The sequence below is a fragment of the Aquarana catesbeiana genome, linkage group LG01 (assembly GCF_042186555.1).
Source record: "Aquarana catesbeiana isolate 2022-GZ linkage group LG01, ASM4218655v1, whole genome shotgun sequence".
Classification (NCBI taxonomy): Eukaryota; Metazoa; Chordata; class Amphibia; order Anura; family Ranidae; genus Aquarana; species Aquarana catesbeiana.
The window spans coordinates 244,654,144-244,668,128 of record NC_133324.1 but is presented as its reverse complement, the minus strand read 5'-3'; the positions used below and the strand labels follow the sequence as shown (position 1 = coordinate 244,668,128).

At 42.2% G+C, this 13,985-nt stretch overlaps 1 protein-coding gene across 5 annotated transcripts in view; it reads right to left on the bottom strand.

Annotated features, from left to right (window-relative positions):
- Positions 1-13,985, bottom strand: part of MPHOSPH9 (M-phase phosphoprotein 9) — a 154,207-nt gene that overhangs the window by 65,980 nt on the left and 74,242 nt on the right. For all 5 annotated transcript variants that reach the window (XR_012243919.1, XM_073627300.1, XM_073627269.1 and 2 more), the window contains 3 exons: positions 13,553-13,971; positions 12,633-12,791; positions 10,944-11,031 (listed from right to left, as the gene is read on the bottom strand). Coding sequence is in view for 4 of the 5 variants with exons in the window: in XM_073627300.1 (XP_073483401.1) it covers positions 10,944-11,031; positions 12,633-12,791; positions 13,553-13,971 (666 nt within the window). In the remaining variant the exon portion in view is untranslated. The remainder of the gene's footprint in view (positions 1-10,943; positions 11,032-12,632; positions 12,792-13,552; positions 13,972-13,985) is intronic.

Below are 13,985 nucleotides of genomic sequence, written 5' to 3'. Positions count from 1 at the left end.
ACACGGATTTCCAGAATGTTGATGGGTAAGGTCCTCTCGGTTCTGGACTATACCCCCTGGACCGCAGACTGTTCCCCAACCCGACAGACTGGCATCTGTTGTTACCACCATCCAGGTAACCGGTAGAAAGGATTTCCCCTTCTGCAGGTTTTCGGGTATTAGCCACCAATTGAGGCTCTGATGCATCGTATAAGACAGGTGCATCGGAAAGTCTAATGCCTGAACCTTCCTGTTCCAGGCTGACAGAATACTGTGTTGTAGCAGCCTTGAATGAAACTGAGCATAGGGGACTGCTTAGAACGAAGACACAATCTTTCCTAGCAGCCTCATACAAAGGCGGACAGAAGGACCCTTTTTGGTCCTGAATGCCAGAATCAGCTCCCTTGAAGCAGTGATCTTTGCCTGAGGTAGAAATATCTTCTCCTGGCTTGTATCTATGATCAGACCCAAATACTCCAGTCTTCTTACTGGTTTTAGGAACGATTTTTCTAGGTTGAGGATCCAACCTAGGTGGTGTTCCAGATACTTGACTGTGGTCCTCAAGTTCCCGTTCAAGGAGGCTACCGACCGGTCTATCAAGAGCAGGTCGTCTAGGTATGCTATTACAGCTATACCCTGAGCCCTTAATCTGGCCAGAGGAAGAGCCAAGATCTTTGTGAACACTCGGGGTGCAGTGTTCCGGGGCGCCACAAACTGGAAATGGCGCCCTCCTATCTTGAAGCGCAGAAACTTCTGATGAGTAGGAAAAATGGGCACATGCAGATATGCATCTCTGATGTCTATCGATGCCAGAAATTCTCCTCCCTGCAGGATGGAGACTACTCTCTGAATTGATTCCATGCGGAAGGACTGAATCCTTAGGAATCGGTTCAGATCCCTTAAATCCAGAATGGGTCTGATATCCCCATTTGGTTTTTGGACTGTAAAAAGGTTGGAATAGAAGCCCAATCCTTGATCCTTCGCGGGAACCACCATAATGACCTCCTGCGACAAAATTCGCTCTAACGCTAGAAGAAGCGACTGCTTTTTCTCTGGATCTCTGGGGACACCTGATCTGAGGAAACGAGGAGGGGGGAATTCTTGAAACTCCAGCTTGTACCCTAAGGTTACCGTGGAGATTACCCATCTGTCCTGGAAGTCCTCCTGCCAGAGCCTTGAGAACTGTAGCGGGGGCGCCCCTTCTTAAAGAGGTCTTAGTGTCTTGCCTAGTAGGCTTCTTCCCCCAGGACTTCTTTTGTCCCTGGGGTTGACTCTTGTTTCTTGACTCAGACGGGGGAGGCCGTCGAGACCACCTGGAGGCTGAAGCCCCTGGCGCTGGGGAAAGAGTCCGTCTGAAAGAGGGACGCTTACTCTTCTTAACAGGTAAGAGAGTGCTTTCCCCACAAGAGATTCTCTTGATATAGTTATCCAAGTCCTCTCCAAACAACCTTGCACCACGAAATGGAAACCCAGCCAGCAGCTTCTTACATGGTGCTTCAGCTGACCAATTTTTCCAACCATAGGATTCTACATATATGCACCAACCCCAATGAAAGACGAGAGGTTTGCATGATAGAATCTCTGATGGTGTCAACAACATAACATAAGGCCGCTGGAAGGTTAGCCAACCCCTGGGCCTGTTCAGGTAAAACTTTGATGACCTGCTTAACATGGTCTCTTAAGTATTGACAGACTCCAATCGCTGCTACTGCAGGTTGAAACACTGAACCTGCTAAGGAGAAAACATCCTTCAATTCAGATTCCATCTTTTTATCCACAGGATCCCTGAGCATCTGAGCATTGTCTACAGGACAAGTCAGACTATTATTTACGGAGGAAATTGCCGCATCAATGGCCGGTATTCCCCACATTTTACTAAACTTTTCTTCCATAGGATAAAGTGTTGAAAACTTTTTCGGCGGAAAAAAACGTTTGGGTGATCCCACTCAGAATAAAGGAGCTTTTCAAGTAAATTATGAATAGGAAAAGCATGTGTTGTTTGAGGAGGTTTCAGTGACCCTAAAGAAGAAGAGGGTTCTTTAACTGATTCAAATATGGGCAACTTAAATGTGGAGCGGACCAATCCATTAAGGATCTGTACTAAGACTTTCTCCTCTTGGGAAGCCGAAGAGGGTCCCTCTCCACCTGATTCCTCCGAAGAGGAATCATCCGTCCCATCCTGGTCCTCTGAAAGGGATTCTTCTCCTTTATCCCAGAGCTCCTCTGCCTGAGGGTCTTGGGGAACAGAGGAAGGCCTAGTGCGTTTTCTTCCACTGAGTGAAGACGTAATCACGGCCATTAATCTTTCCTCTAAACCATTAATGGCTGAGGAAAAATCCTCCTGTGTAATGTATACAGGGGCTGAAGTGCCAGAAGCAGGTGTAGCCCCTGACCCCAAAGGCTCTCCCTGACTAGCCGTCCCTGGCCCCTCAGAGGGGGAGGATGCTGCAGACAGGGGGTCCTCAGAACCTGAACGAGATCCCCTAGAGCCTCTGGTTCTTGGGGCATTTGAACCTCTTCTACCCATAGTGCAAAGCAACAAGGTGGAGGTATCACAAAATGAACTGCTGACTGCTGAGCGATGTAAAAGCCTGGCAAAAGCCTTGCTACCAAATGACCAGTCTGGTGTTACCTTAGTAAATGCTGCCTAGGAGAATGCCTTTGTCCCACCTTACATGCGACCGTCAGCTCTGTGTCCCTCCAAAAGCTTAGTGCACCTGTAAAGTGTGCCTTTAATAGCCTGCAGCCGGCCCATGTAGGCGTCTGAGCACGCTGGACGCTGTGCTGACGCCCTGCTTCCCGACCCTCCTGTAAACAGCATGGAGGAAGGCTGGGGGAGGAGAAGAAAGGAGAGAGGCCGGTAGTGATGGGGCCTGCACGTGGCATGGCGGCAGCGGTGATAGTGCGGTGTATAACCGCCTCACAGCCCACCTGCGGCCTCCCCCTAGTCTGGGGGGAGATATCCCTGAGGAGAGCCCCCCATCCTATCCTACCTGGAGCCGGCTGGAGGAGCTTGTGCAGCGTGCGAACACTGAGACAGACATCAGCATGAGAAGGTACATGCTCTTGGCAGCCCCCGGTGGTGACAATAGGCATAGCATGCATTTACCTTAAAGGAGAAAACCTACTAGAATTAAAAAATTCTGTGGAATCTCCCTTACCTTATCCAGCCGCAGGGTTCGGATATACAGACCCAATCTTCACCTCTCACGGTGGGCTCAGTTTGAAAAAACCTTCAGAGGACTGGGGCCCCCTATGAATAGGGGGATCCACAGTTCTGGGCCTGTAAAGCACCCGGCCAGGAATAAGGATAGAAAACCATTTTCTGATATGCGGGGTCCAGCTCTCTAAAAAGAGGAAGCGTTACAGGTAAAACCTTGTTTCTTCGGACACGAGGCCCGGGTACCATCCAATTCGGCCTAGAAAAGACACTTTGAAATGGATCCGGTTCGCCTGGCTTGCCCCAGTATAGGATATAGGATATTCCCTTTGGAGCTCAGCACAGGACATCTTTACACGTCCATCACCTAAGACACTGGCGTAAAAACTGAGGTATCCCTGTGAGGGGAGGGATTATATAGGGGTTGAACTTCCTGGTTAGGGTGTGCCAGTGTCCAATCACCTAGTGATACCTATAATCCCATCAGTTATTACTGAGGCTCTGTGTCCCATGATGTTCGAGAAAGAAAGTGTCTGTATACTTATTTCAATTGGCTTTGCTGAACGCTCATGTGCTATACAGAGCTTCAGAACGGACTGGATCCTTCCTTAAATTCCAGGAAGAGATCGTCAGAGCCCTTCTGTTTCCAGACGGTGCTCCACCTCACCTTCCCCAACCAAATGCAGTAAACCGGCTGCATGAGAGGCATTTTCCTTATGTTCTCTCGTGTACCCCTACCCAACGAGCCCCCCAAAGAAAATGTCATGTCTGCAGAAAGCGCGGATATAGGCGTGACACCCGGTATTATTGTCCCTCCTGTCCTGACAATCCTGGTCTTTGCATTGATGAATGTTTTGAACTCTACCATAAACTAGTTGAGTTTTAGCGTAGGGTACAGCACTGCACAGACTAGGACACACTTTCACAGGGTCTCCCAAGATGCCATCACATTTTGAGAGACCCGAACCTGGAAAACGGTTACAGTTATAAAAGTTACAAAAAAAAAAAAAAAAAAAACAAAACAAAAAAGTAAAAAAAACACAAAAAAAATATAAAATAAAAAAAACAAAAATAGTTGTTGTTTTATTGTTCTCTCTCTATTGTTCTGCTCTTTTTTACTGTATTCTATTTTGAAATGTGTTATTGTTATTATGTTTTTATCATGTTTGCTTTTTTAGGTATGCAATTTTTTTATACTTTACGGTTTACGGTGTTTTATTGTTAACCATGTTTTTGTTTTCAGGTACGTCATTCAGCTGCGGAGCGGATTTATTTATCTTGACAGCAACAGCGTTTGCTCCCACAATACATAAAGCCATGACTCCAGCGCTGTCGGAGGTGATTTCACCACCACAGTTACATACTTCAGCATATATGCCGAAGCGTGGAGGCAGCAGTGGGTGGAGGAGCGATTTGCTCTTACCTTTTGCGGGAGGATGCCCCCATGCTTCGGCATATATATATATATTTTAGGCACAGGTTGCGTTAAACGTTTTATTTTTTACTATGTTTTTTTATTATTATTTGCTCTGCAGGTATGGTAAGTCTTACTGTTATACTGTAATGTTACTTTGTTTTATTGTTAACCATCATTTGCTTAGCAGGTATGCCATTCAGTTGCAGCGCGGATTTATTTATCTTGACAGCAACAGCGTTTGCTCCCACGATACATAAAGCCGTGACTCCAGCGCTGTCGGAGGTGATTTCACCACCACAGTTACATACTTCAGCATATATGCCGAAGCGTGGGGGCAGCAGTGGGCGGAGGAGTGATTTGCTGCTACCTTTTGCAGGAGGATGCCCCCTTGCTTCGGCATATATAAACGGTGCATGTATGCCCATCATTAGAAGTGGGTGGATGAAGGGAGGTATTCTAATGGTGGCCGTACCCACCGATCAATCACTTTTTTGAAAAAAAAAGTTTACAATATATGCCCAACAAGACCAGCAACGTACTGGTATGTTGCTGGACTTTGAGTGGTTATACCAGAATGATGCCTGCAGGTTTAGGTATCATCTTGGTATCATTCTTTTCAGCCAGCGGTCGGCTTTCATGTAAAAGCAATCCTAGTGGCTAATTAGTCTCTAGACTGCTTTTACAAGCAGTGGGAGGGAATGCGCCCCCCCCCACCGTCTTCCATGTTTTTCTCTGGCTCTCCTGTCCCAACAGGGAACCTGAGAATGCAGCCGGTGATTCAGCCAGCTGACCATAGAGCTGATTAGAGACCAGAATGGCTCCAAACATCTCTATGGCCTAAGAAACCGGAAGCCACGAGCATTTCATGACTTAGATTTCGCTGGATGTAAACAGCGCCATTGGGAAATCATTTTATCACACCGATCTTGGTGTGGTCAGATGCTTTGAGGGCAGAGGAGAGATCTAGGGTCTAATAGACGCCAATTTTTTCAAAAAAAGAGTACCTGTCACTACCTATTGCTATCATAGGGGATATTTACATTCCCTGAGATAACAATAAAAATGATTAAAAAAAATAAAAAAATGAAAGGAACAGTTTAAAAATAAGATAAAAAACAAAAAAATAATAAAGAAAAAAAAAAAAAGGAAAAAATAAAAAAAATAAAAAGGCACCCCTGCCCCCCCCCTGCTCTCGCGCAAAGGCGAACGCAAGCGTCGGTCTGGCGTCAAATGTAAACAGCAATTGCACCATGCATATGAGGCATCACCGCGAAGGTCAGATCGAGGGCAGTAATTTTAGCAGTAGACCTCCTCTGTAAATCTAAAGTGGTAACCTGTAAAGGCTTTTAAAAATGTATTTGTCGCCACTGCACGTTTGTGCGCAATTTTAAAGCATGTCATGTTTGGTATCCATGTACTCGGCCTAAGATCATCTTTTTTATTTCATCAAACATTTGGGCAATATAGTGTTTTTTAGTGCATTAAAATTTTAAAAAAGTGTGTTTTTCCCCAAAAAAATGCGTTTGAAAAATCGCTGCGCAAATACTGTGTGGAAAAAAAAAGAAACACCCACCATTTTAATCTGTAGGGCATTTGCTTTAAAAAAATATATAATGATAAAATGCCAGGGCAGTTCAACCCCCCCCTCCCCAAATGACCCAATTTTGGTAAAGTAGACACCCCAAGCTATTTGCTGAGAGGCATGGCGAGTTCATGAAATATTTGATATTGTGACACAAGTTGCGGGAAAGAGACAAAATTTTATTTTATTTTTTTTGCACAAAGTTGTCACTAAATGATATATTGCTCAAACATGCCATGGGAATATGTGAAATTACACCCCGAAATACATTCTGTTGCTTCTCCTGAGTACGGGGGTACCACGTGTGAGACTTTTTGGGAGCCTAGCCGCGTACGGGACCCTGAAAACCAAGCACCGCCTTCAGGCTTTCTAAGGGCATAAATTTATGATTTCACTCCTCACTGCCTATCACAGTTTCGGAGGCCATGGAATGCCCAGGTGGCACAAACCCCCCCCAAATGACCCTATTTTGGAAAGTAGACACCCCAACCTATTTGCTGAGAGGTATAGTGAGTATTTTGCAGACCTCACTTTTTGTCACAAAGTTTTCAAAATTAAAAAAAAGAAAAAAAAATTTTTTTTTTCTTGTCTTTCTTCATTTTCAAAAACAAATGAGAGCTGCAAAATACTCACCATGCCTCTCAGCAAATAGCTTGGGGTGTCTACTTTCCAAAATGGGGTCATTTGGGGGGGGGGGGGTGCTATCTTGGCATTTTATGGCCTTCGAAACTGTGATGGGTAGTGAGGAGTGAATCAAAAATTTACGTCCTTAGAAATCCTGAAGGTGGTGATTGGTTTTCGGGGCCCGTATGCAGCTAGGCTCCCATAAAGTCCCACACATGTGGTATCCCCGTACTCAGGAGAAGCAGCAGAATGTATTTTGGGGTGTAAATCCACATATGCCCATGGCATGTTTGAGCAATATATCATTTAGTGACAACTTTGTGCAAAAAAAAAAAAATATTTGTCACTTTCCCGCATTTTGTGTCAAAAAATAAAATATTCAATGGGCTCAACATGCCTCTCAGCAATTTCTTTGGGGTGTCTACTTTCCAAAATGGGGTCATTTGAGGGGGGGGGGGGGGGGGGGTTGTACTGCCCTGCCATTTTAGCACCTCAAGAAATGAGATAGGCAGTCATAAACTAAAAGCTGTGTAAATTCCAGAAAATGTACCCTAGTTTGTAGACGCTATAACTTTTGCGCAAACCAATAAATATACGTTTATTGACTTTTTTTTTACCAAAGACATGTGGCCGAATACATTTTGGCCTAAATGTATGACTAAAATTGAGTTTATTGGATTTTTTTTTAAAACAAAAAGTAGAAAATATCTTTTTTTTTTTTCAAAATTTCTGGTCTTTTTCCGTTTATAGCGCAAAAAATAAAAACCGCAGAGGTGATCAAATACCATCAAAAGAAAGCTCTATTTGTGGGAAGAAAAGGACGCAAATTTCCTTTGGGTACAGCATTGCATGACCGCGCAATTAGCAGTTAAAGCGACGCAGTGCCAAATTGTAAAAAGTGCTCTGGTCAGGAAGGGGGTAAATCCTTCCGGGGCTGAAGTGGTTAAAGTGCCCCATCCCGACGAGCTCACGCGCAGAAGCGAACGCATACTTGAGCAGCGCCAGCATATGAAAATAAACCACACAAGTGATGTATCGCCGCAATCGTTAAGAGTCAGAGCAAGAATTCTAGCCCTAGACCTCCTCTGTATCTCAAAACATGCAACCTGTAGAACATCGCCTATGGGGATTTTTAAGGGTAAAAGTTTGACGCCATTCCACGAGCGGGTGCAATTTTGAAGCGTGACATGTTGGGTATCAATTTACTTGGAGTAACATTATCTTTCACAATATAAAAAAATTGGGCTAACTTTACTGTTGTCTTATTTTTTAATTCAAAAAAGTGAATTTTTTCCAAAAAAAGTGCAATTCTAAGACAGCTGCGCAAATACGGTGTGACAAAAAGTATTGCAATGACCGCCATTTTATTCTCTAGGGTGTTAGAAAAAAAATGTATAATGTTTGGGAGTTCTAAGTAATTTTCTAGCAAAAAAAACTTGTTTTTAACTTGTAAACACCGAGTCTGAAAAACAGGCTCGGTTCTTAACCACTTAAGCCCCTGCCCAAAGACCAGAGCACTTTTTGCGATTCGGCACAGCGTCGATTTAACTGACAATTGCGCGGTCGTGCGACGTGACTCCCAAACAAGATTGACACCCTTTTTTTCCCCCCACAAATAGAGCTTTCTTTTGGTGGTATTTGATCACTTCTGCGGTCTTTATTTTTTGCGATATAAACAAAAAAAAAGTAACAATTTTGAAAAAAATGCATTATTTTTTACTTTTTGCTATAATAAATATCCCCAAAAAATATATATAAAAAACATTTTTTTTCCCTCAGTTTAGGCCGATACGTATTCTTCTACATATTTTTGGAAAAAAAAAATTAAAAAAAAAATATTGTAATAAGCGTTTAGTGACTGGTGTGCACAAAAGTTATAGCGTCTACAAAATAGGGGATAGTTTTATGGCATTTTTATTAATAATTTTTTTTTTTTACTAGTAATGGTGGCGATCAGCGATTTTTATCGTGACTGCAACATTATGGCGGACAGATCGGATACTTTTGGCACAATTTTGGGACCATCAACAATTATACAACGATCAGTTCAATTAAAAATGCATTGATTACTGTGTAAATGTGACTGGCAGTGAAGGGGTTAACTACTAGGTGGCGCTGTAGGGGTTAAGTGTGTCCTAGGGCGTTATTCTAACTGTGTGGGGCTATGTGTGACACAACACTGATCACCGCTCCCGATTACAGGGAGCTGTGATCAGTGTCAGTGTCACTAGGTAGAACGGGGAAATGCTTGTTTACATCAGCATTTCCCCGTTCTTCCTCTCCGTGAGACGATCGCGGGTATCCCCGTGGACGAGTCCGCAGGACCCGTGATCACACTCACAGAGGTCGCGATGGGCGCGCATGCCCGCAAACCGCAACTTACAAGTATGTTAATCTGCCTGTATGTGCCCTTCTGCCAACTTATATTGGCGTGAGCCTGTCGGCAAATGGTTAAGTGGTAACAGGGTTGTGTAGACTTCTTATATCCATTGTATGTGTATATATTAGGGGTCGACCGATTATCGGTGCGGCCGATATTCACTTTTTTTGAAGCATCAGTATTGGTCACAAAACTTACCAATATGGCTTCAAGGGGTCGTATTTGGAGTGCACGGTCAGCTTTCTTGTAATAACAACCAATGCGGTTCAGCAGCCGCTTGGCTGTTATTACACGCGGGGGGTGGGGGGGGCGCCGCTCGCCCAGGCTCTCCTATCCCACCAGGAGACCCGAGCCACCAGCCAGCATGTCCACAGCTGGCCGAAGACCCAAACAAAGCATTGTTCTGGTCTCTGATCTAGTAACCTAAAGCAATGTCATGACATCACTTCCTGATTACTGGCATCTTAAAAGGTGCCAGTTTTAAAAAATAGAAAGTATTCAAAAATGCTGATCTTGACGTTTTGAATACTTTCAAGTGCAGAGAGGGGCTCGGTGTCTTATAGACCCCCGATCCCTCCATTAAGTGTACTTGTCACTGCCTATTACTGTCACAAGGGATGTTTACATTCTTTGTGACAGCAATAAAAAAAAATATTTTTTTTCAAAAAAAAGGACAGTGTAAAAATAAAAAAAAATGTTAAATCTACAGAATATCAGCACCTGATATCGGCTATCGGCCTGAAAGGCAGCAGAAAAATCGGTATAGGCCCTGAAAAAAAATTATATCGGTCGATCCCTAGTGTGTGTAATAGAGATGATAGATAGATAGATAGATAGATAGATAGATAGATAGATAGAAAATCTACATCTCTATCTCTTGTACATAACAATTATGAGTCAGCAGATTTTTCTAAAAGAAAATCTTCATGTAAAGTAAAACAGTCTATTAGCCTTTAGTAAATCAACCTTGGTTTCTCATTTTTCCTAGAAGTTGGCATCAACAAACGTAACAAAATCACCATCTTGATCGTGAAGCTTGGTGGAGGGAGCATTATAATTTGGGGCTGCTTTGCTTCCTCAAGACTTGAAAAGTTTGCAGCAACGGTAGGGGGGCCGTGTGGTGCGCGATTCAGCATTAATAACTTTTTTTGAAATATACATGGAGTAATCATTTTCATTGACACGGTTTTTATTTATATGCCTATATTTTGATGTGAGCACTGACTGGTTTAGCACGGAGCAGAACAAGGTAGCAGTTTTTATTACTACTGCATTGATTTATTTTTCGATTTAGATTTAAGTGCTACACTTATTTCAATTATTGCATTTAGGTTTGATGGCGAGAATCACTTTTTAGTGCTGGCATGATGGCAGGTAGGCCACAGAGGTTTTTAGTGTGTTTTTTACCTTTATTCAGCATGATTAAGGCCTGCTCAAAACACATAAGCGTGGAGTTGTTTTATTCTGTTAGGTAACTAAGACATGGCTTCTGTGGATTGGAACAGTGTACTGGCATTTTTGACAATGTTTATACTGCACTGACAAGCCCCTTGTGGTTGAATCTGCCATTGTTAGCCCAAGTGTGCTGATTTTTCTATCTGTTTGCATAAAAACAGTCTGGGTACAAGGAAAATGGTACTATGGAAGGAGACTGGGTAGTAAATTAAACTAACTTATTTAATACTTTAGAATGTTCCACGCCCTGTGAAGCAAAATTGTTAATTTCTCCATGTGTTATTATGTCAGAAAAACAGCAGTGTATAAATGAGATACTGTATATAATTGTATATAAAATTCTTACCACTTGTTTTTCTAACTCATTATTTTGGTTCTCAAGCATGCGGATTCGTTTGCTGGCTTCTGCCAAAGCTTCTTCCATATTATCACACCTAAAGAAAACAAATGTAAGAATTTTTTGTCTATAAGTAGCACTAGTTGAAAATCTTACGAATTTTAGTATTACAGTAAAAACTGGAAAAATCATAATAAAGCTGCTCTTGCCCATAGTGACCAGATACAAATTACATTTTCCTAGCACAAACTGGAGAATGAAAGCCAACATGGATAAACAGTCCTGATTTCCCACTTCTATCATTTTCATGAAATCAGTCCTATATTAAGATAAATAAGAACAATTACCAGTTCAAATCATATGATGGGTTTCTAGAACCCTTTAACATAAATCACAAACATTTGATTTAGTGGTTTACCAAAAAAAAAAAAGGTACAGCTGAAAAGAAATCAAATTCATTTCCATGCAGTATTTTGTGCATGTATTAAGAGTCAGACACAGACATTAAACACTGTATTGACTTTAAGGCTCACCACATTAGAGGATGGTCAAAGATGCATGTACAACCTAACCACCCTGAAAGCAATCAAATGGAGCATGCTTTAAACTTGTAAGCATAGTTTAGAGGAGTATAAAAAGTATCCGCAACAGAACAGAGCAAGGATGGGGAAATTGTCATGGCTTTTTAGTCTAGAAAAAAAGTGTTAAAGTGGATGTAACCCCCCCCCCAAAAAAAATGTAATTAAGGCTTGCACCTTGCACAGTATAGGATTTCATGTCAATTGTGCCCAGTCTTGCCACGAAGAGTTAATCCAGCTCTGAGCAGTCCTCTTATCTTTTTTCAGTGATATAAAAATGGACAGAGAAATAGGAGTTTTCTCCCCCTTGCTGTGAGTGACAGGTGATTTACATATCTCATGCACAAGCCTGAGAGAGACATTCTGTGTACTTCAGATCCCCTCCTCCTTTCTTTTCCAGCTCTCCCAGGATTGGCTGCTCCACACCTCAGCATGATTGGGCACGCTGAAGTCATGTGGTGACTTTTCTGGAATTTGACTTGATGTTAGTGATCATAGCAGAAGTTCAGTGTAAGAAACACACAGGAAAAAAATGCATGTTGACGAGGGGAGTGTAGAGGTGGGTGGGGAGTCTACTGACATCACGACTCCACCCACCGAGCTCCAGACAACAGACCCACCCACAGAATCTGCAGTTTTTCGGGTCTCATAACAGACAGAGGGGAGACATTTGACAGGTAAGGATGCATGTAGGAGGCATGTATATCCTTATAGATAACCACTATGGCAGTAGTTTAGAAAGGATGAGAGTGGGTTTACATGCTCTTTAAGGGAGAGTTTTCTAAAATTCCTAATTAATGACTTTCCCAGTAATCGCAAATAGCAACTCGCAGCACAAAAATGGCTGGATCAGTCGGCTTTCTTCTCCTATTGTGTACTCCTACTTTGCCATGGGTCTGCCACATGTACTTACAAAAAGGAATATGAAATGCCTGTCTAAGACAACTTTGAATTTTGGTCAAGTAAGGTATTACAATACCATCAAAAAACTGATGATAGAACAAGTACTAAAAGAAACACAACTGATGAGAACCCATATGCCTTTTGAAGCTGAAAGGTTGGTAAATACATATGCTCATTCCTAAAAGAAAATAAATATGAACAAAGTTGAGTATATTACTGCTCATTCAAGCTGTTCATCTTCATCAGATCCTCCGAGGTAGTAGTAGTTTTGTTATTGGCTACAAGCTGCTGCTTCAGATTACTGATCTCTGACTCATAGTAGTCCCGCAGGTCAGCCAAGTGGCGAGCATGTTTTTCTCTTAAACTCTGTCTGATACTTAAAAGAAGAAATATGTAATCAAAGTTTTAGTAGCTAGAAATGGCAATAGACAATTACAGGACCTTAAAAAAACATAGAAGAGCAAAAAAGAATTCCAAACAGAAAATTTGAAAGAAACATGATGGGCTTGTGTGCAATAGCTATACGTTAAAAAAAAAAAAATCACTAAAAGGCAAATATACAGTGCACTGCAAGTGAGTGCACTTGCTCCAGAGCTCAGTAAATTAGGTAAAGCTTCACTTTGCAAAGAATTCTCAATCACATGCAAGGAAATAAACTAAATTTTTGCTTGCACATGATTGGATGGTAGAAATCAGCAGAGCTTCCCCTCACATCTACGACAACTGCATTTGCAGTGCACAGTATATTTGCCTTTAGTAAAGCAACCTCAATGGCTTATTATTTCTTTATAAACATCAGAACCACATATTTTTGATTTATATACCACGCACATCCACAGTTTAGTACATGTCAGGCAAAGTTACCACAGCTTACAATGCACAGGACCAGCTTTTTTCAGATAAGGATAGTGAATTAGATAATATTTTCCAAACTAATTGTTCTTTGGAACTTGGAGGACATTCAATAAGATCTTTTTTCCTTCCATATAGATCTCCACATAAATGTTTGCATGGTTAAACAAGGTTTAATACGATATCGTAATCTAACCACAGATTTGGCCATCTTTAGATGCAAGACACCACAGACATAAATTTAATTTAGCAATACACAGTAATGAACTTTAAACAAGCACGTACTTGGAAAGCATCACAGGGTGATCCACAGAGAGGACACCAGAAGGATGGGATAAATTCTCTTCTGCAACAGGCAATGGTGACTGAGGTATGGAGGAAGGAGTCAAGCTATTGGCATCATCCTCAGTACAGTTCATCCTTTCATCAACACTGGCATCTACTTGACATGGCTTGTAATTTATATTTCTACTTGTTCGATATCTACGAGATTTCCACTGTTCAGCATCTGCCACTGGGCTGTGAGGAGATCTGTTTGGTGAATCCAACAGTGATGAGGCAGCAGACAACGATTCTTCATCATATTGCTTGTATGGAGCACTTTCCAAAATAGAGTCTGGTGTTAAAGGAGCTGTGTAGCCATCATTACACAGATTAACACCATGAAGGTGCTTTTTGTGTAGGGTTGGATCCAAAGTTAATATCTGGGGGGAAAAAA